Consider the following 26846-nt stretch of genomic DNA (forward strand, 5'->3'; position numbering starts at 1 on the left):
CCCCCGTCCCTGGGATTCTCCAGGCGAGAACACTGGAGTGGGTTGCCATTTCCTTCTCCAATGCATGAAAGTGAAAAGTGAAAGGGAAGTTGCTCAGTCATGTCTGACTCTTCGCGACCTCATGGACTGTCAAATAATTATCCGCCAATTAAAATAAATAAAAACAAAAACACTAAATTTGGACAAACTCAAAGTGAAAGGTGTGTATGAGTGGGATGTTAGATGTAGGGAATAAATTCTAAAATCTAGAGACACATCCTAGCAGCAGTTCTATGTCAGACGATCATGGTTCCTTCAACCCCAAGTCCTACATCCAGAGAAATCTGGTAAGAAAATAAAGTCATGCTTTCCCAAGTGTTTACATGTATTTCTTTTCTTCTACACATTGCAAGACAGGATAGGAACTTTAATGGGAGGTAGAGGATTTAGGCGCAGACAGTCAACCCCACAATCACATCACTAGAATACTGTGAAGAAAGAACTCCAAAATCATCAACTGGCCCTGATGAACCATTTACAGGACAGGGTGCGTCAGGAGGGGAGATGCCAAGGTGACCAAGGGGGACACCTTTGTGAGAAGATTACTTCAGGACGTGCCCTTGTCAGACAAGTACACCCCTGAGTCTGCCCTCATCGTGAGTCCAGAGATGGTGTGAAATGATGAGGTTGGGGTTCATCTCTTCCACCTGCGTCAGCATCATCTTAATCTCCTCATCATATGAAGATTTGTTCAGGCTGGGAAAATACAAAAAGAGAAGCTGTGTTGACTTGATACATGACTTCTGCCCTCTCTACACCCAATGGCTAGTTCCCCTTCACTCTTTCCTGGGAGAGTTGTGCAAAGGATGCATAAAATCCTTCCTAGAGACTAGGAAAGTGAGCAAGAGGGGTGTGAACCATTTGTCCCTCCCCTGCAGATCATCAGGGTCTTGGCACATGGAAGGCGCTCAAATGTTCATTCTATGGAAGTCAGCTACACACACTCTAAATGCAAACATAATGTTTCTCGAATTTATGGTTGCCAGAGGGGAAGGATGGAGGGAAGGGATAGTTTGGGAGTTTGGGATGGATATGTACACACTGCTACATTTGAAATGGAGAACCAACAAGGACCTACTGTAGAGCGCAGGGAACCCTGCTCAGTGTTATGTGGCAGTCTGGACAGGAGGGGAGTTTGGGGGTGAATGGATACGTGTATATGTATGGCTGAGTCCCTTCACTGTTCACCTGAAACTATCACATTTGTTAATCGGCTGTACCCCAATACAAAATACAAAGTTAAAAAAAAAACAAACCATAATGTTCCAAACAATATTGACTCCTTCTCTTCAGGAAATGTACTTCTGTGTCAAGACCCTGCTCTGTCCTTGATGGAAACCCTCCTGGCTCTGAGCTGCGGTTGCACTTTTTCAGGCAAATTAAGTAGGAGATGGTGTTTTTAGTAAAGGAGTCATTCTTGCCTGGGGTGACTCTGCTTGTCAGGGGACATTTGACAACATAAGGAACCTTTAAAAGAATTTTTTTCAGGGATAGATACGATGGGCCTTCTTTTTAAAAGTTAATTAAAATTTTATTGAGATATACCTGACATGCAACATTGTATAAGGTTAAGGTTGAAACACATTGGTTTGATATGTTTATATACTGCAAAGTGATTACCATCAGAACGTTAGCTAACATCTCTACCAGATCACACAGTCTCTCTCTTTTGGTGGTGAGAACAATTAAAATCTTGTCTCAGCAATTTTGAAGGTTTTTTTTTTTTTTCTTGGTGGTGGGGGGCATGTGGCTTACAGGATCTCAGTTCCCCGACCAGGGATCGAAGCTGGGCCACGGCAACGAAAGTGCAGAAGCCTAACCATCAGACCACCATGGTAGTGCCTGAAGTTTGTATTTCTGGTCATCATCTCTCAAAGGCGGTGCCCCAGGGAATGGAACGAGTGGGTTGAGACCAGAGACGCTCGACCAACATCCTGTGATGCACAGGATAGCCATCCCCTGCAAAGAAGTCTCCAGCCCAAATGTCAATGGTGCCAAGACTGCACAAACCTACAGTGGTCCCACCTCCCTCGGGGGTCACTCACCACTGAGGGGACAGCATCCACTCACCCAAGCACTTGCAGGCTGCACTCCAGACTGACCAAGGCTTCACACAGCACCGCTGCCCCATCATAGTCCAGGGTGATCCATTCCAGGTTCACACAAGTCAGCGATTTGCAGGTGGTGAGAGCCGAGGCTAGGTCCTCACAAGAGGCAGGGCTGAGCTCGCAGGCCTCTAGCCTGCACAGGGGGACACACCAGCATAAGGTGGGCTGGCATACACACCACCTCGAGGTGCCAAGGCCACGCCTCTGAGAAGAGATGTTGCAATCTGGACAAGTGGGTCTCAACTGGGGCACACAGTGTGTCTGCAGACATCTGACACGTGCGAGGAGTCCTGCTAGCCTCCCGTGGGTGGAAGGAGGCCAGAGTTACAGCTAAACCTCCCTCAATGCACAGGACAGCTCACTTCCCCACTCCAGCAAGAAACCACCCAGGCCCAGGGCTTCCCTGGTAGCTCAGTGGTGAAGAATACGCCTGCCAATGCAGGAGACACGGGTTCAATCCCTAGTCCAGGAAGATCCCACATGCCACGGAGCAACCAAGTCTGTGAGCCACAACTACTGAGCCTGAGCTATCAAGCCCGGAATCCACAACTTCTGAAGCCTGTGTGCCCCGCAGCCTGTGCTCCACGAGAGAAGCCACTGCAAAGAGAAGCCCGCGCACCGCAGCTAGACAGTGGGACCCGCTCGCCCCCACTGGCTGCAGTCAGAGAGCGCCCGTGCACAGCAACGAAGACCCAGAGCAGCCAAATAAACAGATAAAACTATATATAAAAAACAAAACCACCAAGTCCCACATGTCAGCCCGTGGCAAGCTGGAGCAAACCCTGGGTTCATGGCTGGCATTTTACTTAACAGGTTGCTTCATTGCACTTGTTTTTAAACTTGCATCCCGTTCGTCCCTTTCACTCTCCAGCTTTTCTTCTTGAAATAGATAAGCTTTCCCACCATCCATGGACACTCACCCGAGGTGCTCTAATTTACACTTAGGGTGCTTCAAAGCTTTGCATAACTGTTTGGCGCCAGCGTCGTATATCTTATTGTTCCCTAGTTTCAGGGTCGTCAGTTTTTCACTGTGGATAAGAACAGTAGCGATGTCCACACAGCAAACAGAAGTGAAGTAGCAATTCATCAACCTGGAGGAAAAGAAAAATACAAGTGGATCTGATCCTGAGGTCCAAGCTGTAATGGCTTCACTTATGTTCACTTATTCCTGTAAAGGAAGAAATACTCAAGTGTTCCTGAGATGCTGACGATGGTGATGGAGATGATACCAGAGACGACGATGAGATGATAGAGGAGACGAGGATGGTGGTGATGACAGATGAGAAAGAGGATAGAGATTGTAATGATAATGACCGAGATGATGGGGACGATGACAGAAGTGATGATAGAGACGACACAATGCAGTTCCTCCCCTTTCTGCCCTCTGCCCAACCCTGGGCTCCCTGCACTCTCCTTCCTGCCCAGTCTCTCCCCTCAGGGACCTCTGTTCCTGCTGGTTCTAATGCTCTTTATCCAAGTATATGCTGAGTTATCCCCCTACTTCCTTCAAGTCTCTGTATACACAGCATGTTTTGGGAAGGACTTCACTAAATATCTCACATAATGTGGTATCTGCTGTGTATCTCCTGTCTGCAAGCTCATGGCTCCTCACAGTATTGTGCCCCACTCACACAGTATGCAAGTGCGTATACAGAACATACATAGGTACATACACATGTGTGTAAGCCTGATGAACGTGTATCTGTGTATGCAAGCATGTGGACACATGTATAGACACATTTATACACACATATATGTCTGCTATGTACATATCTGAAATACGTATAGAGGGTGTATATGTGTGTCTGTGTTCTCAAGCAGGAATGATTTTTGCTTCCTGCCCCCAGGCGACACTGGGCAGTGCCTGGGGACATTGTTTGGCTTGCCACACAGGGACAGGCTGCTACCACCATCCTACAGTGCACTGGACAGTCGGCCTCCCCAGGGAAAAACCATCTCAGCCAAAACGTCAATAGCTAACAAGCTGTTGATCTTGTTGTTTAGTTGCAAAGTTGTGTCTGATTCTTTGTGTCCCCGTGGGCTGCAGCACACCAAGCTTCCCTGTCCTGCATTATCTCCCAGAGTGTGCAACTGTTGACATGTACCCACTACCATATGTAAAAGAGATAACTAACAAAGACCTACTCTGCAGCACAGGGAACATCAGTGCTCTGTGGTGACCTGCTGCTGCTGCTGCTGCTGCTGCTAAGTCGCTTCAGTCGTGTCCGACTCTGTGCGACCCCACAGACGGCAGCCCACCAGGCTCCCCCATCCCTGGGATTCTCCAGGCAAGAACACTGGAGTGGGTTGCCATTTCCTTCTCCAATGCATGAAAGTGAAAAGTGAAAGTGAAGTCGCTCAGTCGTGTCCAACTCTTCGTGACCCCATGGACTGTGCCCGACCAGGCTCCTCCGTCCATGGGATTTTCCAGGCAAGAGTACTGGAGTGGGGTGCCATGGCCTTCTCCATGGCGACCTGAGTGGGAAGGAAATCCAAGAGGGGATATATGCACACACATAGCTGACTCATTTTGTTTATAATAGGAACTAACACAACACTGTAAAGCAAATATACTATAATAAAAATTTTTTTTAAAAACAGATGAGTGGATAAAGAAGTTGTGGTACATATATACAATGGAATATTACTCAGCCACAACCTAGAGCCTGATATACAGAGTAAAGTAAGTCTGAAAGAGAAAAACAAGTATCGAATAATATACACACATTTTTGGAATCTAGAAAAAACAGCACTGATGAGCCTATTTTCAGAGAAGAAAGGGAGACGGAGAGAATGGCCTGGTGGGCACAGTGGGGAAGGAGACGACGGTAGCGCAAACTGACAAAGAAGCACAGACACATATACACTGCCACGTATAAACCGGGCCTCCCTGGTGGCTCAGACAGGAAAGAATCCGCCTGCACTGCGGAAGACCTGGGTTCCATCGCTGAGTCGGGAAAAGCCCCTGGAGGAGGAAATGGCAACCCACTCCAGTATTCTTGTCTGGAGAAGCCCCATGGACAGAGGAGCCTGGCAGGCTACAGTCCATGGGGTTGCAAGGAGCTGGACATGACTGAGCGACTGAGCAAGAACAACATGTATAAACCAGATAGCTAGTGGGAAGCTGCTGTGTAGCCCAGGGAGCTCAGCCTGGCACTCTGTGATGACCAAGGGGAGTGGGATGAGGGGAGGAGGCTAAACAGCAAGGAGATTATATATGTAATTATGACTGATTCACACTGATGTATGGCAGAGACCACCACAATACTGTAAAGCAATTATCCTCCAATAAAAAAAAATTTCAAGAGGTAGAGTAAAAAAAAACCAGACACGCATCTGCCAGGAAGCCCCAGAAGTAGCAGGTGGGGTAACCACTGAGCCTTGCTTTTTTTTTCTTTTTCAGAAGACTCCATGCTTTTCCTCTCTTCCTGTTCCTTTCCTGGGCTGCCAAGAGCCAAAAACAAAACCAAACACTGACATTCAAACAAACCCCAGCCAGGCGTACCATAACTCCTGTAGGTTGCAGCTTGGGTGCCTCAGTGATTCACACAAAGTTGTCACTCCGTCATCTTTCAGGACGTTTGAGCCCAGGTCGAGAAAAGTCAGGGATCTGTTGCCCAGAAGGACCTGGGAGAGGTAGTCACAGGCTGCAGAGGTGAAGCAACAGTGCGACAATCTGCAAAGACACACACATCATCCATCAGCCTACCCAAGTCCTGTGTTCTCGTTCAGTCGCTCAGTCACGTCCTGCTCTTTGCAACTCCACAGACTCTAGCCCTTCAGGTTTCTCTGTCCATGGGGTTTCCCAGGCAAGAATACTGGAGTGGGTTGGCATTTCCTCCTCCAGGGGGGTCTTCCTGACCCAGGGATGGAGACCGAGTCTCCTGCATTGGCAAGCGGATTCTTCACCACTGCGCCACCTGGGAGGCCCACATAAGCTCCATAGGGTAATCTTTTCATGAAACTACATGGAAAAACTTTCTTGTACCCTGTGGTCATTTAGAAAAATAAGAGGATTAAAATGTGGAGCAGAGGTGACTTCCCTGAGGGTACAGTGGATAGGAATCCACCTGCCAATGAAGGAGACATAGGTTCGATCCCTGGTCTGGGAAGATCCCACATGCCTCGGAGCAATGAAGCCTGTGAGCCACAACTTCTGAGCCTGTGCTCGCAACAAGAGAATCCACTGCTCACCGTCACTAGAGAAAGTCTGTGCGCAGCCGCGAAGACCCAGCATGACCAAAACTAAATTAAAATAAATTTTTTAATGTGTAGCAAGGGGAATCTAAAAAGAAATGATACAAATGAACTTAGGTACAAAACAGAAAGAGACTCACAGACTTAGAAAATGAACTACAGTCAGGTGGGAAGGGATGATCAGGGAGTTCCGGACAAACATGTACACACTGCTGTATTTACAGTGGAGAACCAGCAGGGACCTACTGTAGAGCACAGGGAACTCTATGGCAGCCTGGACGGGAGGGGCTTTTGGGGGGAGAATGGATACATGTATATATATGGCTGAGTCCCTTTGCTGTCCACCTGAAACTATCAGAACATTGCTAATCAACAATAATCCAGTTCAAAATAAAATGCTAAAAAACGAAAACGTAAGACTGTAACGGTCACTTAATATAATCTCCAAATTTTCCATGACTCTACAATTATGCCTTCCCTACATATCTCCACTTTCTGCCATTTTACGTTATACTGAATTAATACCTTGCATCAAAAATTTTAAGTTCTAAGGTTTGTTATAAATAGACTTTTCATATTTTTTAAAATTTATTAGCCAATTGATTTTACAAAAAACTTAATGCTTTCTATTATACTATAAATTTGCCCACTTTGCAGAATTCTGACCTAATGGAATATATTTTTTAAATCTGCACATTTGTTTAAAATGGTATTAAACATTTAAATACTAAAAATATTAACTATTTGAAGAAAAAAAAAAGGTTGAACATTAGAAGAATGGGGTAAGGGTTATAAGAGAATTTTTGTGCTATTTTTCCAACTTTGTTCCAAGCCTAAAACTAGTTCAAAATAAAAAGTATAGAAATAGATTGAACATTTTTTCTTTTAAAGTTACTAGTGACTTTCTTGCATCTTCAGTAGTCTTTCATTTTTAAGGAATAAAGATTCAAGTTTAAAAACAAAAAAAAAGTTAAATGATGTATTTTAAAGAACTCTTAGATAAATATATCCCACTTAAATTACCAGCTATTGAATATGCTTTAATTTTATTTACTGAATAATATCAGGCAAGGTTTAATAGCCAAGTCCTTTCATCTTCCAATATGTAATTTCTTTTGTGCCTCTAAATATTTCTTGGTCTAAATCGTTATAGTTCAGAGTTTTCTCTTATTTTTTTAATAGTTTGGTTTTAATGTTTAATGTTCCTGGAACTTTAGTATTGACTTTTTTATAATAAAGAAAATCATCTCAGTAATAATATTCTAGCCTTCTATTGTAAATGCCACTTTGGGTGTGCATGTAATACGTCTATATACACACCTGTGGACATGCACACACACAAAAGCTTTGTTTCTAGACTACCTATTCACTTCCATACACTCGGGCTTGCTTGCTGCCTTCCCCCACTTTAAGGTATTCTTTTGAAATGAACACGAAGTTTCTCCTGTGGCCCCCCTGGGTAAATAGACAACCCTTTCTATTGCCACCGACAGAGAATCAGTTTGGTTTATAGAAACTCCAGGCAAGAAAGAGGTGGGGACACTGGGGGTGGGGGAGGGGTCCAGTGATAACCAAGGACGTGTGAAGCCCCACACCTGCAAGTAATCAGATGAATCCCCGCACCCCCCCCCCCGCCCCCCCCCCGGCCACCAAGCACCCAGTATACCTACAGAAGCACCAACCGTCTTTATGATAACCCAGGCACCAAGCTGGATGCTAAGGGCTTGTCTTGCGTCTCTAGAATTCATCAATTCAACCTCAGGCACCCCTGCGGGGCAAGCCCACTTTGCTGGACCGTGCGTGGTGTGGGGGCGGTCCGCGGCCATCCCCCCAGGCTCCCCTCCCCGACACCGACTCACAGCAGCGCCTCCAGGGCACAGTCTGGGTTCTTCAGGGCCTCACACAGCACCTGCACCCCATCGTCCTTCAGGGCGTTGTCGCACATGGAGAGAAGCTTCAGCTTTTTGTTGTGGATGAGAACAGAGGCGATGTCTTCGCAGGCTTCACCCGTGATGTCACACTTCCCCAGCCTGCGGGAGAGACGGGTGGTGGGGGGCGGCTGGGATGTTTACAGGGTGTCTGCGCGGGCCCTGGACCACCTCAGGGCCTCCAATCCAGCACCTGCCAACTCCAGACTCTTTAAAAAGCAGAGGTAATTATGCAGTTCTCCGCATGAGTCCCTGTTGCTTTCCACTCAAATTAGAAATGCTTTCAAATGTGGTTCTGGAGAAGACTCTGGAGAGTCCCTTGGACAGCAAGACCAAACCAGTCAGTCCTAAAGGAAATCAATCCTGAATATTTATTGGAAGGACTGATGCTGAAGCTCCAATACTTTGGCCACCTGATGCTAAGAGCAGACTCATTGGAAAAGACCCTGATGCTGGGAAAGATGGAAGGCAGGAGAAGCGGGTGACAGAGGATGAGATGGTTGGATGGCATCCGACTCAATGGACATGAGTCTGAGTAAACTCTGGGAGATAGTGAAGGACAGGGAAGCTTGGTGTGCTGTAGTTCATGGGGTTGCAAAGAATCGGACACGAGTTAGCCTGAACAACAACAACAAAGCAAGCCTGTATGTTCAAACAAATCATGCATGGACCCTTCCTCTCCCTTCTGATGAATCTTGATAGGTGAAATTAACCATGTGCACTTGATCTGTTAGTCATATTACTGGCGGAGAGAAGAGTATGTCTTCTTGGTGGGTTTAACAAGTTGCTTTTGTTTATTGCTATTTCTGCTACTTCTCTTTGTTCTTCCTGCTGAAAAAAAGACTGAGTCTGTTTAGAAATACCCCAACAAGACTAAAGGCATCCCAGATAATTTTCAGGAGAAAGCAATGATTTGACCCACTCCAGTATTCTTGCCTAGAGAATCCCAGAGACAGAGGAGCCTGGTGGGCTGCTGTCTATGGGGTCGCACAGAGTCGGACACAACTGAAGCGACTTAGCAGCAGCAGTGATTTGGGGGAAATTACTTTCCCTCTATCCTCTGTTATCTGCCAGATTCCAAGATGACATTTGTGATCATCCATAACCTTTCTCATTTTAAGTCTCTGTTTAAGTCTCATGTAAGTCTATCTCATTTTAAGTTTCTTCAAGGGAAAAGAAACTGGAGTTATGGCTTTGGTAGGATTGGTTGAGAGGAGAGTCAAGGAGAATCAGATAAGGCATCTGTGAGGTCATTCAAGTGAGCACAAAAGAAAAGATGGGACAGACCTTCTGAGAGGAAGCCTTGCCCTTGAGAACCCATCCTTCCTCATCTTAGTAGGAGGTCTACTGATACTGAGACGGACATGGTGAAACGTGAGAGACCACGGCAGGAAAGGAGATAGGCATGTTCAATCTGTCGAGTTCACACAGGGAAAAATCTACATCACGGAGGCCAACCCCGAGACTCACATGAGCTCTTCTATGTTGCACATTGGGTGTTTCAGCGCCTCACACAGCTGCTTGGCATCCATATGGGAGAGGCTGCTGCCATAGAGGTTCAGGTGTTTCAAATGAGGGTTATGAAGAATGGCCTTAAATAATTCTAGGCTATTTGCCAGATTCGATGCAAAGTTACACCTACAAAAGAGGAAGAGATACGGTAACTCATGCAATGAAGTCCAAAGCAAGATACCTCTTACACAATTCTTCCGACTTTTCATGCTTAGGCTCCTAATATTTTTTTTTAATATCTGGTTTGTTATTGTTCAGTCACTAAGTCATGTCCAACCCTTTGCAACCCCATGGAATGCAGCACGCCAGGTCCCCCTGTCCTTTACTATCTCCCAGAGTTTGCTCAAATTCATGTCCATAGGGTAGGTGATGCTATCTAACCATCTCATCCTCTGACGCCCTCTTCTCCTTTTGTCTTCAATCTTTCCCAGCTTCAGAATTTTTTCCAATAATTTGGCTCTTCTGGTTGTGTATGTGTGTGTGTGTGTTAAGTCACTTCAGTGTGTCTGACTCTTTGTGACTCCATGGACTGTAGCCCACCAGACTCCTCTGTCCATGAAATTCTCCAGGCAAAAATACTGGAGTGGGTTGCCATGACCTTCCTGTCCCCGGAATTGAACCCGTGTCTCTTATGTCTCCTGCACTGGCAGTTGGGTTCTTTACCAGTCATGCCATCTGGGAAGCCCTCTTCTGGTTATTTCCGCCTATGAATTCTCTCTGGGATCTTTGGACACCAGGTGCTTAGAGGTCTCCTGTTTCTGCCTAGTCCCTCCACTTCCGCATTCCACCACAGATATTATAAGGAAACCAGACTGAGCCCATGTTAAATTCTTGGCACCAGGTTTGTGCCTCCTTGCACTCCTATATCTGGCAATACCTCCCATGTCCAAACAAGACTGTCTTCCCCAAAGAAAGGATCATTTCAGTCTAAAATTTTTAAAGGGTTTTTTTTTTAAGGCAACAATTAACTTAATGGTGGAGGTTCATCATAAAACAAGTAGATCATGATGGTTCAGAAATTACCATTTATTGCCACCCCCCCATAGAGGAATGGATAAAGAAGATGGGTTACATTCCATATATACAATGGAATATTACTCAGCCATTGACCCGGAGGGATGGTGTGGGGGGCGGGGTGGGGGGGAGGTGGGAAGGGGGGGTTCAGGATTGGGAACATGTGTACACACATGGTGGATTCATGTTGATGTGTGGCAAAACCAATACAATGTTGTAAAGTAAAAATAATAATAATAATAAATTTTTTAAAAAGAAATGAAATAATACCATTTGCAGCAACATGGATGGACCCAGGGAATGTCTTAATGAGTGAGTAAGTCAGACAGAGAATGCAAAATACTGTATGACATGCCTTATATGTGAAATCTAGAAAGAAATGATTCAAATGAACTTGCTTACAAAATAGAAAGAGAGTCACAGACTTAAGAGAATGGACTTATGGTTGCCAGAGGGGAAGGGATAGTTAGGGACTTTGGGATGGACAGGTACACACTGCTATATTTAAAATGGATAACCAACAAGGACCTACTGTAGAGCACAGGGAACTCTGTTCAGTATTACGTGGGAGCCTGGAGGGGAAGGGACTTGGGGGAGAATGGATACCTGTATCTGTATAGCTGAGTCCCTTTGCTGTTCACCTAAAACTACCTCAACATTGTTAATCGGCTCTGCTGCTGCTGCTGCTAAGTTGCTTCAGTCGTGTCCGACTCTGTGTGACCCCATAGACGGCAGCGCACCAGGCTCCCCCATCCCTGGGATTCTCCAGGCAAGAACACTGGAGCGGGTTGCCATTTCCTTCTCCAATGCATGAAAGTGAAAAGTGAAAGGGAAGTCGCTCAGTCGTGTCCAACTCTTAGAGACCCCATGGACTGCAGCCCACCAGGCTCCTCCATCCATTGGATATTCCAGGCAAGAGTACTGGAGTGGGGTGCCATTGCCTTCTCTGGTTAATTGGCTCTACCCCAGTACAAAATAAAGAGTTCTTAAAAAGAAAACCTCTAGGTATGATGATGATTCATTTCTGTGTACACTGTGAAGAGGAACTGTTTTCCTCAGTTTGGAACCCCAGGGTCCTTGGAAGGACATGCACATTTTCATTCACACCTTCACTCAGGTGATTTCAGATACCTTGTCTCCTCCTTTACAGAGTCATCTGCCCCGTTTAAAATCAACAACCAATCTCTCAATTATAAGACCACTAGTCCTCATTTTTCAATAAACTGTATAGACTGGAGAAGACTCTTGAGAGTCCAAGGAGATCAAACCAGTCAGTCCTAAAGGAAATCAACCCTGAATATTCATTGGAAGGACTGATGCTGACGCTCCAATACTTTGGCCACCTGATACGAAGAGCCGACTCGCTGGAAAATGTCTTGACGAGGGGAAAGATGGAAGGCAGGAGGAAAAGGGGACGACAGAGGATGAGATGATTGGATGGCATCATCGACTCAATGGACATGAGTTTGAGCCAACTCCAGGAGATGTGACAGACAGGGGGGCCTGGTGTGCTGCAGCCCCTGGGGTCTCAAAGAGTTGGACACGACTTGTGACTGAACAACAACTGAACTGATGTATGAGCAAGTCAGTCCTCAACTTTATTTTGACAGAGCTTCCAGAAGAAATAAAACAACAACACTGCGACGAGGTCCATTTTTTACTATCCAGGCAGGATCTAGAGCAATTCATTTATGAGTCCGTTTCTTTCTGTGAAGTGAAAAAACCACTTCCAGAATGCAAGGATCCATACATTCACTCGACCTCAGTGTAAAGAGCGCCTGGAAAACTGTATTTTGCTGGCTGCTGGAGACATCAGGGTAAACAAGAGCGAGATCTTTTCTCTCTTCATGGTGAATTAGTCAGAGAAACACTGTGTCTCAAGACCACCCCCAGCTGTGGTGGGTTCCTAGGCTCACAAGTTTTGGTATATGGCAAGCGACACTTAAGCTGAAGGAGGAGTTAAAATTTAGCTTGAAAGTGATAAGCTTGCAGAATTGAAATCAACAGGATGGCCTAGGGAAAACCAAGTTACTCAAAGTATCAAAGAAGGCCATCATCAAAAAATCTGCAAATAATCAATGCTGGAGAGCCTGGGAAGAGAAGGGAGTTCTCAGACACCTCATGCGAAGAGTTGACTCATTGGAAAAGACTCTGATGCTGGGAGGGATTGGGGGCAGGAGGAGAAGGGGGCGACAGAGGATGAGATGGCTGGATGGCATCACCGACTCGATGGACGTGAGTTTGAGTGAACTCTGGGAGTTGGTGATGGACAGGGAGGCCTGGCGTGCTGCAATTCATGGGGTCGCAAAGTCAGACACAACTGAGCAACTGAACTAAGCAAAGGCGAACAGAATGGAGATTTTAGGTTTTAACCTAAAAACAGAGCTACAGCAATTCCACCCCGGATATGTATCCACAGAAAACCATAATTTGAAAAGGCACACGTACCCCAGTGTTCATAGCAGCAGTATTCACAATAGCCAAGACATGAAAGCAACAGAACTGTCCATCAACAGTTGAATGGATAAAGAAGACATGGTCCATATATACAGTGGAATATTACTCAGCCATAAAAAGAATGAAATCATGCCTTTGCAGCAACATGGATGGACCTAGGGATGATCACACTAAGTGAAGTGAGACAGAGAAAGACAAATACCATGGGACATCACTCATATGTGGAATCTTAAAAAATAATGATACAAAGAGACTTATTAACAAAACAGAAACAGGCTCACAGACTTCAAAAACAAACTTATGGTTACCAAAGGGGAAAGGTCGGGGGGAGGAATAAATTAGGAGTTTGAGATTAACACATACACACTCCTGCTTATAAAACAGATAACCAACAAGGACCCACTGTGTAGCACAGGGAACTCGACTCGGTACTCTGTGATGATCTGTATGGGAGAAGAGTCTGAAAAAGAGTGGATACATGTATGTGTGCCTGTGCGCCAAGTTGCTTCACTCCTGTCCAACTCCTTGTGGCCCCATGGACTGTAGCCCGCCAGGCTCCTCCGTCCATGGGATTCCCCAGGCAAGAATACTGGAGTGGAGTGCCATGCCCTCCTCAAGGGATCTTCCCAACCCAGGGGTCGAACCTGAGTCTCTTACGTCTCCTGCACTGGCACACAGGTCCTTTACCACTAGCACCACCTGGGAAGCCAAGACACATGTATGTGTATGCATGTTTGCATGTATGTGTCTATGTGTGTGTGTATGTATATATATATTTAACTTTGCTGTACACCTGAAACTAATACAACATTGTGAATCAACTACAGTTCAATATAGTATAAAAGTTAAATTTTAAAAATTACACGGAAAAAAGTACATTTCTGTACTTAAAGGCAGTCTCTCCATTAGAGAAACATCTCCTCTCCTTGACTTCTTAGCTGTCATAAAAAGCAGTCTTTCCACCATAGAAAGAAAAGCATCAGAGCATTACTGTGATCTTCACTATGCTTCTGGTATTTGTTGTGTAAAAAGGTCATGATGAAATTGCTATAAGGATTACAAGACAGAGGAGATGGTGCATATAAAGCAACCAGCTCAGGGCCTAAGAACTGTTCTACACACACTACCCATTCCATGATATTCTTATTATTTCTCTCTTTTATGAACTTAAGGCTCTTTTATTACCTGTCCTCAGCACCTTCCTCCACCATTTCCTGGGAAACATCTATTCTCAATCCATCGGCATCCAAGCAAACATCACCAACTACCAGGACTATCTGCTCTTGGGCTCCCCAAGCAAGTTTTATGTCACAGTTAAAACATCTGTGACAGAGAAACCGAAATGGGGACCTCAGTGCAAACACATTGCTAGACCAAAACACACAGTTGTGTCACCCAAAGGTAACACCAAGTTCCCCAAAATGCCAATTCTGCTTCTGAAACAAAATAAGATTTCTCTGGACTTCCCAGGTGGCTCAGTGGTAAAGAACCTGCCTGCCAATGCAGGAGACGCAGGTTCAATCCCTGGGTCGGGAAGATCCCCTGAAGGAGGGCACAGCAACCCACTCCAATATTCTTGCCTGGAGAATCCCATGGACAGAGGAGCCTGGCAGGCTACAGTCCATGGGCTCGCAAAGAGTCAGACACAACTGAGAGACTAAAGAGCAAGAACAACGAGATTTTTCAGCTAATCGTCTGCACACAAGTGAGCTGATGCCGTGGGAAGGAAGGTCTGGTTCTAGGGACCACAGCAGAAAAAAGGAAGATTTGTCCTTTCTCACCCAGGCTCTGTAACCTAGCAACCAAGCTTCTTGAGCACATTCCGTCTTCAAGTCTCCCTATTTGCCCAGTTTGTGTCTCACTCAGTGAAACATCTTAAATCAAGGAAAGCGCTCAGAATTTGCTTTCGACCCGTGGGATTGTAGCTCAGGTTTTCAAAAGAAACCAGAATGGGAAAAAACGACACCCTGCTATTGACTTAAAGAACAGGTGAAAATCTGACTTACACAAACTTGCGGAGTTTACAGACGGGTTGAGACAGCGTCCTGCAGAGAACAGCTAGAGAGGCCTCATCGAACTGACAGTTCTCCAGATTTAGCATCTCGAAGTCCTCGCTAGCGGTGAATGCTGAGCACACATCCCGCCAGAGCGTAAGTTTCTCGATGGTGCTGTGGGAAGACAAATACCATGATTCTCCCGTGGCTCCACTCGACTCACTCCTTAAACCGCTAAAAATAGGGCTTCCATCCCTGACGGCTCAGTGGTAAAGAATCCACCTGCCAATGCAAGAGACACAAGTTTGATCCCAGATCTGGGAAGATCACGTGCCTTGGGGCAACTAAGCCCGTGTGCCATGACTACCAAGTCTGAGCTACTGAGCCCACGTGCTCTAGAGCCGGTGCTCTGCAACAAGAGAAGCCCCCACAATGAGAAGCCCGCACACTGCAACTAGAGTGGAGCCCCTGCTTACTACAACGGAGGAAGCCTGCAGGCAGCAAACAAGGACTCAGCAAAGCCAAAAACAAATAAATGAATTTTTTGATAAAGCCAAAAATAGAGTTGCCATACAATCCAGCAATTTCACTCCTGGGCACATATCTGGAGGAAACCAGATATATTCAAAAGGATACACGCACTCCTATGCTCACTGCAGCACTGCTTACAATAGCCAAGACATGGAAGCAACAAAAATGTCCATCAACAGATGAATGGATAAAGAGGTAGTGTATATACATACACACAGGTACGCACAATGGACTATTACTCAGCCATTAAAAAAGAATGAAATAATGCCATTTGCAGCAACATGGACAGACATGGAGATTACCAAAGTCAGTGAAGTCAGTCAGGCAAGAGGAAGGCAAATATCATGGGATATTGCTTGTATGCGGAATCTAAAATAATACAAATGAACTTATTTACAAAGCAGAAACAGACTTCAAAAACAAACTTACTCCTACCAAAGGGGAAAGGTAGGGGGAGAGAAAAATAAGGAATTTGGGATTGACACATATGCACTACTATATATGTTTGTTCATTTATCTTTTTGATTCCACATATAAGTGAAATTGTACAGTACTTATCTTTCTCTGATTTATTTCACCAAGCATAATATCCTACAGACCCATCCATGCCATCATAATTGGCAAGATATCGATTTTTATGGCGGAGTAATATTCTATCTATATCACATCTTTTTAAATTTATTTTTTAAGTAAAAGATAATTGCATTACAGAATTTGGTTGTTTTCTGTCAAACCTCAACATGAATCAGCCATAGGTCCCCTCCCTCTTGAACCTCCGTCCCATCTCCCTCCCCATCTCACCCCTCTAGGTTGGTACAGAGACCCTATTTGAGTTCCCTGAGACCTACAGCAAATTCACAAATTGGCTATCTATTTTACATATGGTAGTATAAGTTTCCATGTAACTCTCTCCATACACCTCACCCTCTCCTCCCCAGCCCCGTGTCCGTAAGTCTGTCCCTTATTGTCTGTTTCTCCATTGCTGTCTTGCAAATAAATTCTTTGGTACTATCTTTCTAGATTCCATATATATGTGTCAATATTCTGGATGGCATCACTGACTCGATGGACGCAAATCTGAGTGAACTCCAGGAGTTGGTGATGGACAGGGTGGCCTGGTGTGCTGCGATTCATGGGGTCGCAAAGAGTCGGACACGACTGAGCGACTGATCTGATACATATGTATATATATCACATCTTCTTTATTCATTCATCTGTTGATGGACACCTAAGTTCTTTCCATACCTTAATAAGGCTGTTACAAACATTAGGGTAGATACAAAAGTCCTCATTATGGGCAAAATAACCTGTAACTCTGTATGATGACAGATGTTAACTGGTCCTCAGATGGTAAAGAATCTGTCTGCAAGGCGGGAGACCAGGGTTCAATCCATGGGTCAGGAAGTTCCCCCGGAGAAGGGAATGGCAACCCACCCCAGTATTTTTGCTTGGAAAATTCCACGGGCCCCTGGCATGCTGCAGTCCATGGGATTGCAAAGAACTAGACAAAACTGAGCAACTAACACTTTCACTTTTCATGTATGGTGAAAGATATTAACTAGACTTTCTGTGGCGACCACTTCACAGTATATACAAATATTGAAAATTAGGCTGCACACCTGAATCCAATATAATGTTGCATGGCAATTATACATTTTTTTGGCCGTGCCACACAGCACATGGGATCTTAGTTCCCCAGTCAGGGATCAAACCCATGTCCTCTGCAATGGAAGCATGGAGTCTTAACCACCAGACCACTAGGGAAGTCCCTCAATTATACATTAGTGTTTTTTTTAAATGACAATGAAAGAGGGTATGTGTTTGACACCTAAAGGGTGAGCTGGGAGCCTGAGCCTAGTGAAAGAATGCAAGTTAAAATCAGCCCAGGGATGCAAGGATTCTTCAGTATTCACAAATCAATCAATGTGATACACCACATTAACAAATTGAAAGAGAAAAACCATATTATCTCAATAGATGCAGAGAAAGCCTTTGACAAAATTCAACATCCATTTCTGATACAAACTCTCCAGAAAGCAGGCATAGAAGGAGCATATCTCAACATAATAAAAGCCATATATGAGAAGCCCACAGCAAACATTATCCTCAATGGTGAAAAACTGAAAGCATTTCCCCTAAAGTCAGGAACAAGACAAGGGTGTCCACTCTCACCACTACTATTCAACATAGTTTTGGAAGTTTTAGCCACAGCAATCAAAGAAGAAAAAGAAATCAAAGGAATCTAGATTGGAAAAGAAGGAGTAAAACTCTCACTGTTTTCAGATGACATGATCCTCTACATAGAAAACCCTAAGGACACCACCAGAAAATTACTAGAGCTAATCAATGAATATAGTAAAGTTGCAGGGTATAAAATTAATACACAGAAATTCCTTGCATTCCTATACACTAACAATGAGTAAACAGAAAGAGAAATTAAGGAAACAATTCCTTTCACCATTGCAATGAAAAGAATAAAATATTTAGGAATATATCTACCTAAAGAAACAAAAGACCTATATATAGAAAACCATAAAACACTGATAAAAGAAATCAAAGATGACACAAATAGATGGAGAAATATACCATGTTCTTGGGCCAGAAGAATCAATATAGTGAAAGTGAGTATACTACCCAAAGCAATCTGTAGAGTCAATGCAATCCCTATCAAGCTACCAACAGTATTTTTCACAGAACTAGAACAAATAATTTCACAATTTGTATGGAAATATAAAAAACCTCAAACAGCCAAAGCAATCTTGAGAAAGAAGAATGGAACTGGAGCAATCAACCTGCCTGGCTTCAGGCTCTACTACAAAGCTACAGTCATCAAGACAGTATGGTACTGGCACAAAGACAGAAATATAAATCAATGGAACAAAATAGAAAGCCCAGAGATACAATCTCTTTAACAAGTGGTGCTGGGAAAACTGGTCAACCACTGTAAAAGAATGATACTAGAACACTTTCTAACACCATACACAAAAATAAACTCAAAATGGATTAAAGATCTAAATGTAAGACCAGAAACTATAAAATTCCTGTAGGAAAACATAGGCAAAATGCTCTCTGACATAAATCTATGACTCACCTCCTAAAGTAATGGCAATAAAAGCAAAAATAAACAAATGGGACCTAATTAAACTTAAAAGCATTTGCACAATGAAGGACACTATACGCAAGGTGAAAAGACAGCCTTCAGAATGGGAGAAAATAACAGCAAATGAAGCAGCTGACAAAGAATTAATCTCAAAAATATACAAGCAGCTCCTGCAGCTCAATTCCAGAAAAATAAATGACCCAATCAAAAAATGGGCCAAAGAACTAAACAGACAGTTCTCCAAAGAAGACATACAGATGGCTAACACACACATGAAAAGATGCTTAACATCACTCATTATCAGAGAAATCCAAATCAAAACCACAATGATGTACCATCTCATGCTGGTCAGAATGGCTGCTATCAAAAAGTCTACAGACAATAAATGCTGGAGAGGGTGCAGAGAAAAGGAAGCCCTCTTACACTATTGGTGGGAATACAAACTAGTACAGCCACTATGGAGAACAGTGTGGAGATTCCTTAAAAAACTGGAAATAGAACTCCCATATGACGCAGCAATCCCACTGCTGGGCATATACACCAAGGAAACCAGAATTGAAAGAGACATGTGTACCCCAATGTTCATTGCAGTGCTGTTTACAAGAGCCAGGACATGGAAGCAACCTAGATGTCCATCAGCAGATGAATGGACAAGAAAGCTATGGTACATATACACAATGGAATATTACCCAGCTATTAAAAAGAATGTATTTGAATCGGTTCTAATGAGGTGGATGAAACTGGAGCCTATTATACAGAGTGAAGTAAGTCAGAAAGAAAAACACCAATACAGTGTATTAACACATATATATGGAATTTAGAAAGATGGTAATGATGACCCTATATGCAAGACAGCAAAAGAGACACAGATGTAAAGAACAGACTTTTGGACTCTGTGGGAGAAGGCGAGGGTGAGATGCTTTGGGAGAATAGCACTGAAACATGTATATTATCATATGTGAGACAGATCGCCCGTCCAGGTTCGATGCATGAGACAGGATGCTCAGCGCTGGTGCACTGGGATGACCCTGAGGGATGGATGGGGAGGGAGGTAGGAGTGGGGTTCAGGATGGGGAACACACGCAAATCCATGGCTGATTCATGTCAATGTATGGCAAAAACCACTACAATATTGTAAAGTAATTAGCCTCCAATTAAAATAAATAAATAAATTTTTAAAAAACAAAATCAGCAAAGAGAAAAGACACATTGGCAAAATCTGGAGGAAATCAGGCACAATCTTCTAAGTGTGCCTTCCCGGTGGAATTATCAGGATATGCTAGAATGCTATGGGGGGAAGGGACGGGGAAAACATTGTTCTGGCAACAATAAAAACTGCTTAGCTTTCAACCTGACATTGGCCCTATGAAGTAAGATGCTGACCCCTGCTTATACAGATGGGAAAACTGAAGACTCACAGTTCACGGTCACAACACTAGCAAACAGCAGTGCAAGGACTCTAACCAATGTCTCTTTGACCACAAAAGTCATGTTTTTAAGTACAGAAGTACAATGTTTTATGAAATACCCATTGGGGGCTGGAAAGAAAGTAAAAAGTGAGACTGTTAGTTGCTCAGTTGTGTCTGACTCTTTGCAACCCCATGGACTGTAGCCTGCCAGGCTCCTCTGTCCATGGAATTTCCGAGGCAAGAATACTGCAGTTGGTTGCCATTCCCTTCTCCAGGGGATTTTCCCACCCAGGGATCAAACCCGGGTCTCCTGCACTACCCGGGTGGATTCTTTACCATCTGAGCTACCAGGGAAGCTCATCTGGGACTGGCAAAAATATGGCACATAGGAGAGAGGGATTTAATACGTGGACTTACTTTGAGATGCATCCAGACTCATCTGGGAAGACATGTTCCATACACAGGTGAAATTTCTGGAGACTATGGCAATGTCTCAGACAGGCTGCACATATTATCAGTTCCTCTTTGGTTCCAATATAAATGTCAATGTCTTTGAAGAAATTCACCACTTGGGCTACAAATTCTGGGTCCTGGGTCTCAAACAAACAATTGAACAAAGCCTGGAAACTCACCATGACATTATTGGGGTCATACTGACTTAAAGCGTCAAGACTTTGTGTTATTTCCTGCTTTATCTCTTTGGACAGTGGAAAACCAAAGGACGTCTCCAGCCTGTTGGTCATCCTTTCAGTTGAGAACACAAACAGGAATACCGCTGTCCAGGACAAGCGGGAGTAGTGTTCACTCACGGCCCTGGTGATGAGCTGGGTCACATTTCCAATGACCGAGTGAGGTGGGTCTTTGGGTCGTTTGAACATGTAGAACATGGCGGCACAAAATTCTTGGATACAGGTATGGATGAAGGCAAGGCAGTCACCACTCCTGTGAAGAAGTTTCATGTCTAACCACATCAAGGTGTCCGATTCGGACACCCCATTCCTCCTGAGGTCCTCGGGGCAAAACAGGAACGTTCGAGTCCACATACCCTCAGCAGCCAAGGTACACAGGCTTTTCAGACAAGCTCTTCTCTGCTTTAGTGGACAGGTCTCACTTCCTGATTTGAATACTTTCGTGAAGAAAGACACATACAAACCAGTGATGGTTTCAGAGTCTAGCTCCAGGTCTTCTCCTTTATCCAGCTGACACTTCAAGCCGGTACAGACCAGCCAACAGAGAAAGGGGCTCTGGCACAAGACGAAGAGTGACCTCTTCTCCCTCACAAAACTGAAGGCTCTTGAGGATGCATCATTCTCCTGGAAGTAATGGGAGAAATACAGCTTCCTTTGGTGCTCAGAGAACCCCAAGAGAAAGATGCATTTAATGTGCTTCAACAAGGAGTGGTTTTTTCTCATCCCCGTCTTGCTGAGTGCGAGGAGCAGAGAGCATTCTGGGAGCATCTGTTTCTGTAGCAGGCTCCTCAGGACAACCTGCATGGAGTGTGGCTCCTCCCAGTCTTCACAGAGGTCGGTGTTGCAATCCAAGTCAAACTTCAGTTCCTCCACGCCATCCAAGATAAAGAGAATTCTCTCTGGTTGGGAAAAGATGTCTTCAATGGGTTCTGAAGACTCAGGCCAGTCCCTGGAGAGCAGCTCCACCAGGCTCATGTCCGTCACACCATTCATTTCACGACCCGTGAGGAAGAAGACAAACGAGAACCTGTCCCTCCATAGGTTTCCCTTGGCCCACTCCAGCATCACTTTTCTCAGAAGGGTTGTTTTTCCAATCCCTTCAGGACCGTGCAAGATCACAGTGGGTGAGGACTCTCCAGGCTGGAGGGCGGCAAGGTAGACAGCGTTCAGGAATTCATACTCGCTCTTTGTGGTCTCTCTGTAGAAATCTTCAGGAACCAGAAGGCAGGCCTCCTTCTCCCATAGGACTTGGAATTTCTGCTTCATGTGGCTTCTATATGGGTTTATCGTCTCTGAATTAACAGGGACAGAAGAGAAGATAATAAAAAAAAAATACACACCATATTTGGTACTGAGAACAAACCCTGTGGATTTACTCAAACACACATGCAAAGACTGACGTATGCCCATGGGGGACCAGGCTCATAAACTTAAGGGCTTTTTTTCTTATTTTTATTGAAGTATAGTTGATGTACAATGTTGTTAATTCCTATTGTACAGCAAACTAATTTGGTTATACTTATATATTCATTATTTTTTAATATTCTTTTCTATTATGGCTTATAGGATTTTTTTAATTAGAGGGTAATTACTTTATAATGTTGTATTATTTTCTGATGTACAACAATGTGAATTAGTTATATGTATACATATATCCCCTCCCTCTTGAGCCTCCTTCCCACTCCTCTCGTCTCACCTCTCATTACTCAAAATAATGAGTAAAGTTTCCTGTGCTATGCAGGAGGTCCTTGCTGGTTATCTGTTTTATACATGTTCAGTCGTGTCTGACTCTTAGTGACCCCATGGACCATAGCCTACCAGGCTCCTCTGTCCATGGAATTCTCCAGGCAAGAATACTGGAGTGGGTTGCCATTTCCTTCTCCAGAGGATCTTTCTGACCCAGGGATTGACCATGTCTCCTGCACTGGCAGGTGGGTTCTTTGCTGCTGAGCCATCATGGAATCCCTAAATATCTGGGTCATCACAGAGCATCAAGCGGAGCTCCTCGTGCTACACAGCAGCTTCCCACTAGCTGTCTGTTATACACACAGTAGTGTGTATATGTCAGTACTACTTTTTCAACTCATCCCACCCTCTCGTTCTCCCAGTGTGTCCTAAGAACCTAGGAATAAAACTATCACATGACCCAGAAATCCCACTGCTGGGCATAGACCTAGAGAAAAACATAACCCCCCCTCCAAAAAAAAACCTACCCCAGATTTTACACAGAATATGAACACCTGGGGATTACATTTCAAACTGGAAGAACACTATCTGCCCTGTCAAGAATTCATAAGCACTGCTATTTATTTAGGGATTCCACGATGGCTTAGCAGCAAAGAACCCACCTGCCAATGCAGGAGACATGGTCGGGTCAGAAAGACATTCTGGTGAAGGAAATGGCAGCCCACTTCAGTGCTCCTGCCTGGAGAATTCCATGGACAGAGGAGCCTGGTAGGCTACGGTCCGTGGGGTCACTAAGCGTCAGACACAGCTGAACATGCACGCATGTATAAAACAGATAACCAGCAAGGACCTCCTGCATAGCACAGGAAACTTTACTCATTATTTTGTAATAACTTATAAGGGAAAAGAATATGAAATATATATACCTTATATAATTTATGTACCATATATTTATGTATATTGTGCATTATAATACATAATATATAAATTATATGTCAGAAAGGTCCCCTGGAGAAAGAAATGGCAACCTACTCCAGTTTTTCTTGGCTGGGAAATCCCATGTTCAGAGGAGCCTGAAGGGCTACAGCCTACGGGGTTGCACAGAGTCGGACACAATTCGGCGACTAAACAACAACAAATTATTACTAATATATTTAATGTATAATATAAATTATATATCACTTGGCTATACATCTGAAACTAACACAACATTATAACATAAATTAGCAATAATTCCTTTTAAGAAATCATAGTAACCATGAAAACAGATAAAAGAGAACCTTGAGAGCAGAAAAATAAAATATAAAGAAATATTGAAAGAGTTTCCATGTTCATGAACTCCAATTTAAGATCAAACACTTACTCAAAACTAAATTTAAATATATGTGTGTGTGTATATATATATATGAAGAGAAAAAAATTAATGGGTGATTTTGTCTGGTATTTTGTCACTTTATTTGCCAGGATTTACAACTCAACTGATCTTATTCTCTGAGGGAAAAAAAAAAAAATAGCATACTCTCCCAGAGGAGGATGTAAAGCCCTTCAGTGAGTCAAAAATAACTGGTCCTGAACCAGATGTGTCCCTTTTAGAAACGTCATCTAACACGCGGGGACACTGTTAGGTCTGCATTTTTCTCATTTGCAAACCTCAGAGTTGTAGTAAAAATGGAATGACGTCACACATGAAAAGTGCTTCCTGTGGGAGCGGGGGCATCTGCTATTTCCTCATCTTAGGATTCTGCCTAGTTTCTTGTGCAAGTCTGGTGAAAAAGACGTGACCTCTATGGGAAAAGAACCTTAGAAAGAGTGGACACATGTACATGTATAACTGAGTCACTTTGCTGTGCAGCAGACAATAACATAACTCCGCAAGTCAACTCTACTCCAATAAAAAAATATATTTAATCAAAAGAAGGGTGGAGAGAGTGGAACAAATGAAGAGAGCAGTATGAAAACATACACAACCAGGTGTAAAACAGCCAGTGGGAATTTGCTGTGTGACACAGGGAACTCAAACTGGGTCTGTGTAACAACCTAGAGGGGTGGGATGCGGTGGGAGGTGGTAGGGAGGCTCAAGAAGAAGGGGACATGTGTATATACGTATGGCTGATGTATGTTGATGTATGGCAGAAACCAACACTATTGTCAAGCAATTATCCTTCAATTTAAAAAAATAAATTTTTTTAAAAATTATTTTTTAAAAGAAGTGGGTCAGAAGCATCGTGGAATTCCATCTCAGCAGTCCTGGTGACACAGACACTAAGCCCCAGGTGCTCAGTCGCTCAGTCGTGTCTGACTCTCTGCAACTCCATGAACTATAGCCCACCAGGCTCCTCTGTCCATGGGATTCTCCAGGCAAGAATACTGGAGTGGGTTACTATTCCCTTCTCCAGGGGATCTTTTAAACTAGCATTGACTCAACTTGGAACAGAAAAATGAGGAGAAGACACTTAGATGAAACGTCTGAGGACATTATTCATCCACTCTGGCCCATGAGTGACCAGAGCTGGCTTGCAATTCTACTATTTCCAAGGGTCCTACTGACCCCTAACACATTCTCAACAGATAGAGGTGTGGCCGCTAACTCAGTAACAATGTGAACTTCATTAGAAGCTCCCAGTAAACCAGCCACCCCCGTGGGTCCCTGTCCCCCATCCCTTCTAGGACACTTACGTCGGATCTCGTTCCGAGCCTTCCTCCAGAGATCATCCCGACTGATCTGAAGAAACAGACTCAGGGTCACATCCCAGGCCAGTTTTCCTGGGTAATGCTTGCTCAACAGCTTTGACACATTTTCTCGTGAAGCCTTCTTTAGTTCAGTCCACGGGATGGGCTTGAGTTTGAATTTCAGAGGTTCTTGCTTGAGGAGCTCCTTAAATTTCCAGAACTCTTCCTTTTTGAGCTCCTCCAGGTACCACAACAAGCCAAAGTCAGAAAAAAAAGAATCGGCCATCTTGTCACGGGATTTCGGAGCTGGACTTCTCCAACCGGTGGGGGGAGGGGGAAATTCTCAAAAAGAAGCAATTGGTGATATGATACCTGGGAAGAAGGGTGTCATGATGAAGTTAAACCTCAACAGATGTGGATATCATATCATGCATTTCTTGTTTAAAATCTATCTTCCCAGCTTCACTTGGCAGGGGGGAAGTACCCCCATCCTTTCTCAACATTCCAAAATCACATATGTGAATTCAGTGCTAGCAACTGAATATGTGGCTGATACTAAACCAAATTCCCTGGACTGCAAGGAGACCAAACCCGTCAGTCCTAAAGGAAATCAACCCTGAATATTCACTGAAGGACTGATGCTGAAGCTCCAATACTTTGGCCACCTGACTCAAATAGCCAACTCATTGTAAAAGACCTTGACGCTGGGAAAGATCAAGGGCAGGAGGAAAAGGGGGTGACTGAGGATGAGATGGTTGGATGGCATCACCGACTTAATGGACATGAATTAGAGCAAACTCCAGGAGATAGTGAAGGACAGGGAAGCCTAGTGTGCTGCAGTCTGTGGGAGAGAGGATTGTTGTATGGCAGAAGCCAACACAACATTGTAAAGTAATTATCCTCAAATTAAAAATAGAAATAAGAATACAAATGGAAGTCTGTTGCTTTGTTAGCATTGCTTGTTTCATGCAGGCAAGGGTCAGCCTCAAGATGTGTTGTTAAAATAAAAATCGGAACTACCTGGGGGGCGGGGGCGGGGAACAGGCTCAGTTCAGTTCAGTTCAGTCGCTCAGTCGTGTCTGATTCTTTGTGAACCCATGAATCACAGCACGCCAGGCCTCCCTGTCCGTCACCAACTCCCTGAGTTCACTCAGACTCACGTCCATCGAGTCAGTGATGCCATCCAGCCATCTCATCCTCGGTCGTCCCCTTCTCCTGCCCCCAATCCCTCCCAGCATCAGTCTTTTCCAATGAGTCAACTCTTCGCGTGAGGTGGCCAAAGTACTGGAGTTTCAGCTTTAGCATCATTCCTTCCAAAGAAATCCCAGGGCTGATCTCCTTCAGAATGGACTGGTTGACCAGCGAAAAAAAAAGTCGAGAAACATGGAGATTTAAAGAGGGAACGTGCTGGATACACAACCTCTCTGTGAATTTAAATGCTTTTCACTTTAGTACACCCTTGCCAAAACAAAGCGGGGGAGACCTGGCCATTTCTGGTACCCCTCTCTCTGG

The 26846-nt window shown here is 44.2% G+C and overlaps 1 protein-coding gene across 1 annotated transcript; it reads right to left on the reverse strand.

The window, feature by feature from the left end:
• Positions 1-602: 602 nt before the first annotated feature.
• Positions 603-25620, reverse strand: NLRP9 (NLR family pyrin domain containing 9). The gene is made up of 9 exons (XM_052656665.1): positions 25341-25620; positions 20707-22270; positions 15262-15423; positions 9743-9910; positions 8204-8374; positions 5653-5823; positions 3068-3238; positions 2110-2280; positions 603-735 (listed from the first exon to the last, which is right to left on the reverse strand). The coding sequence occupies exons 1-9, from the start codon at positions 25618-25620 to the stop codon at positions 603-605; spliced, it is 2991 nt and encodes a 996-aa protein (XP_052512625.1).
• Between the last annotated feature and the right edge of the window lie 1226 nt (positions 25621-26846).

Source organism: Budorcas taxicolor, chromosome 18, assembly GCF_023091745.1.
Source record: "Budorcas taxicolor isolate Tak-1 chromosome 18, Takin1.1, whole genome shotgun sequence".
In the NCBI taxonomy this organism is placed as follows: Eukaryota; Metazoa; Chordata; class Mammalia; order Artiodactyla; family Bovidae; genus Budorcas; species Budorcas taxicolor.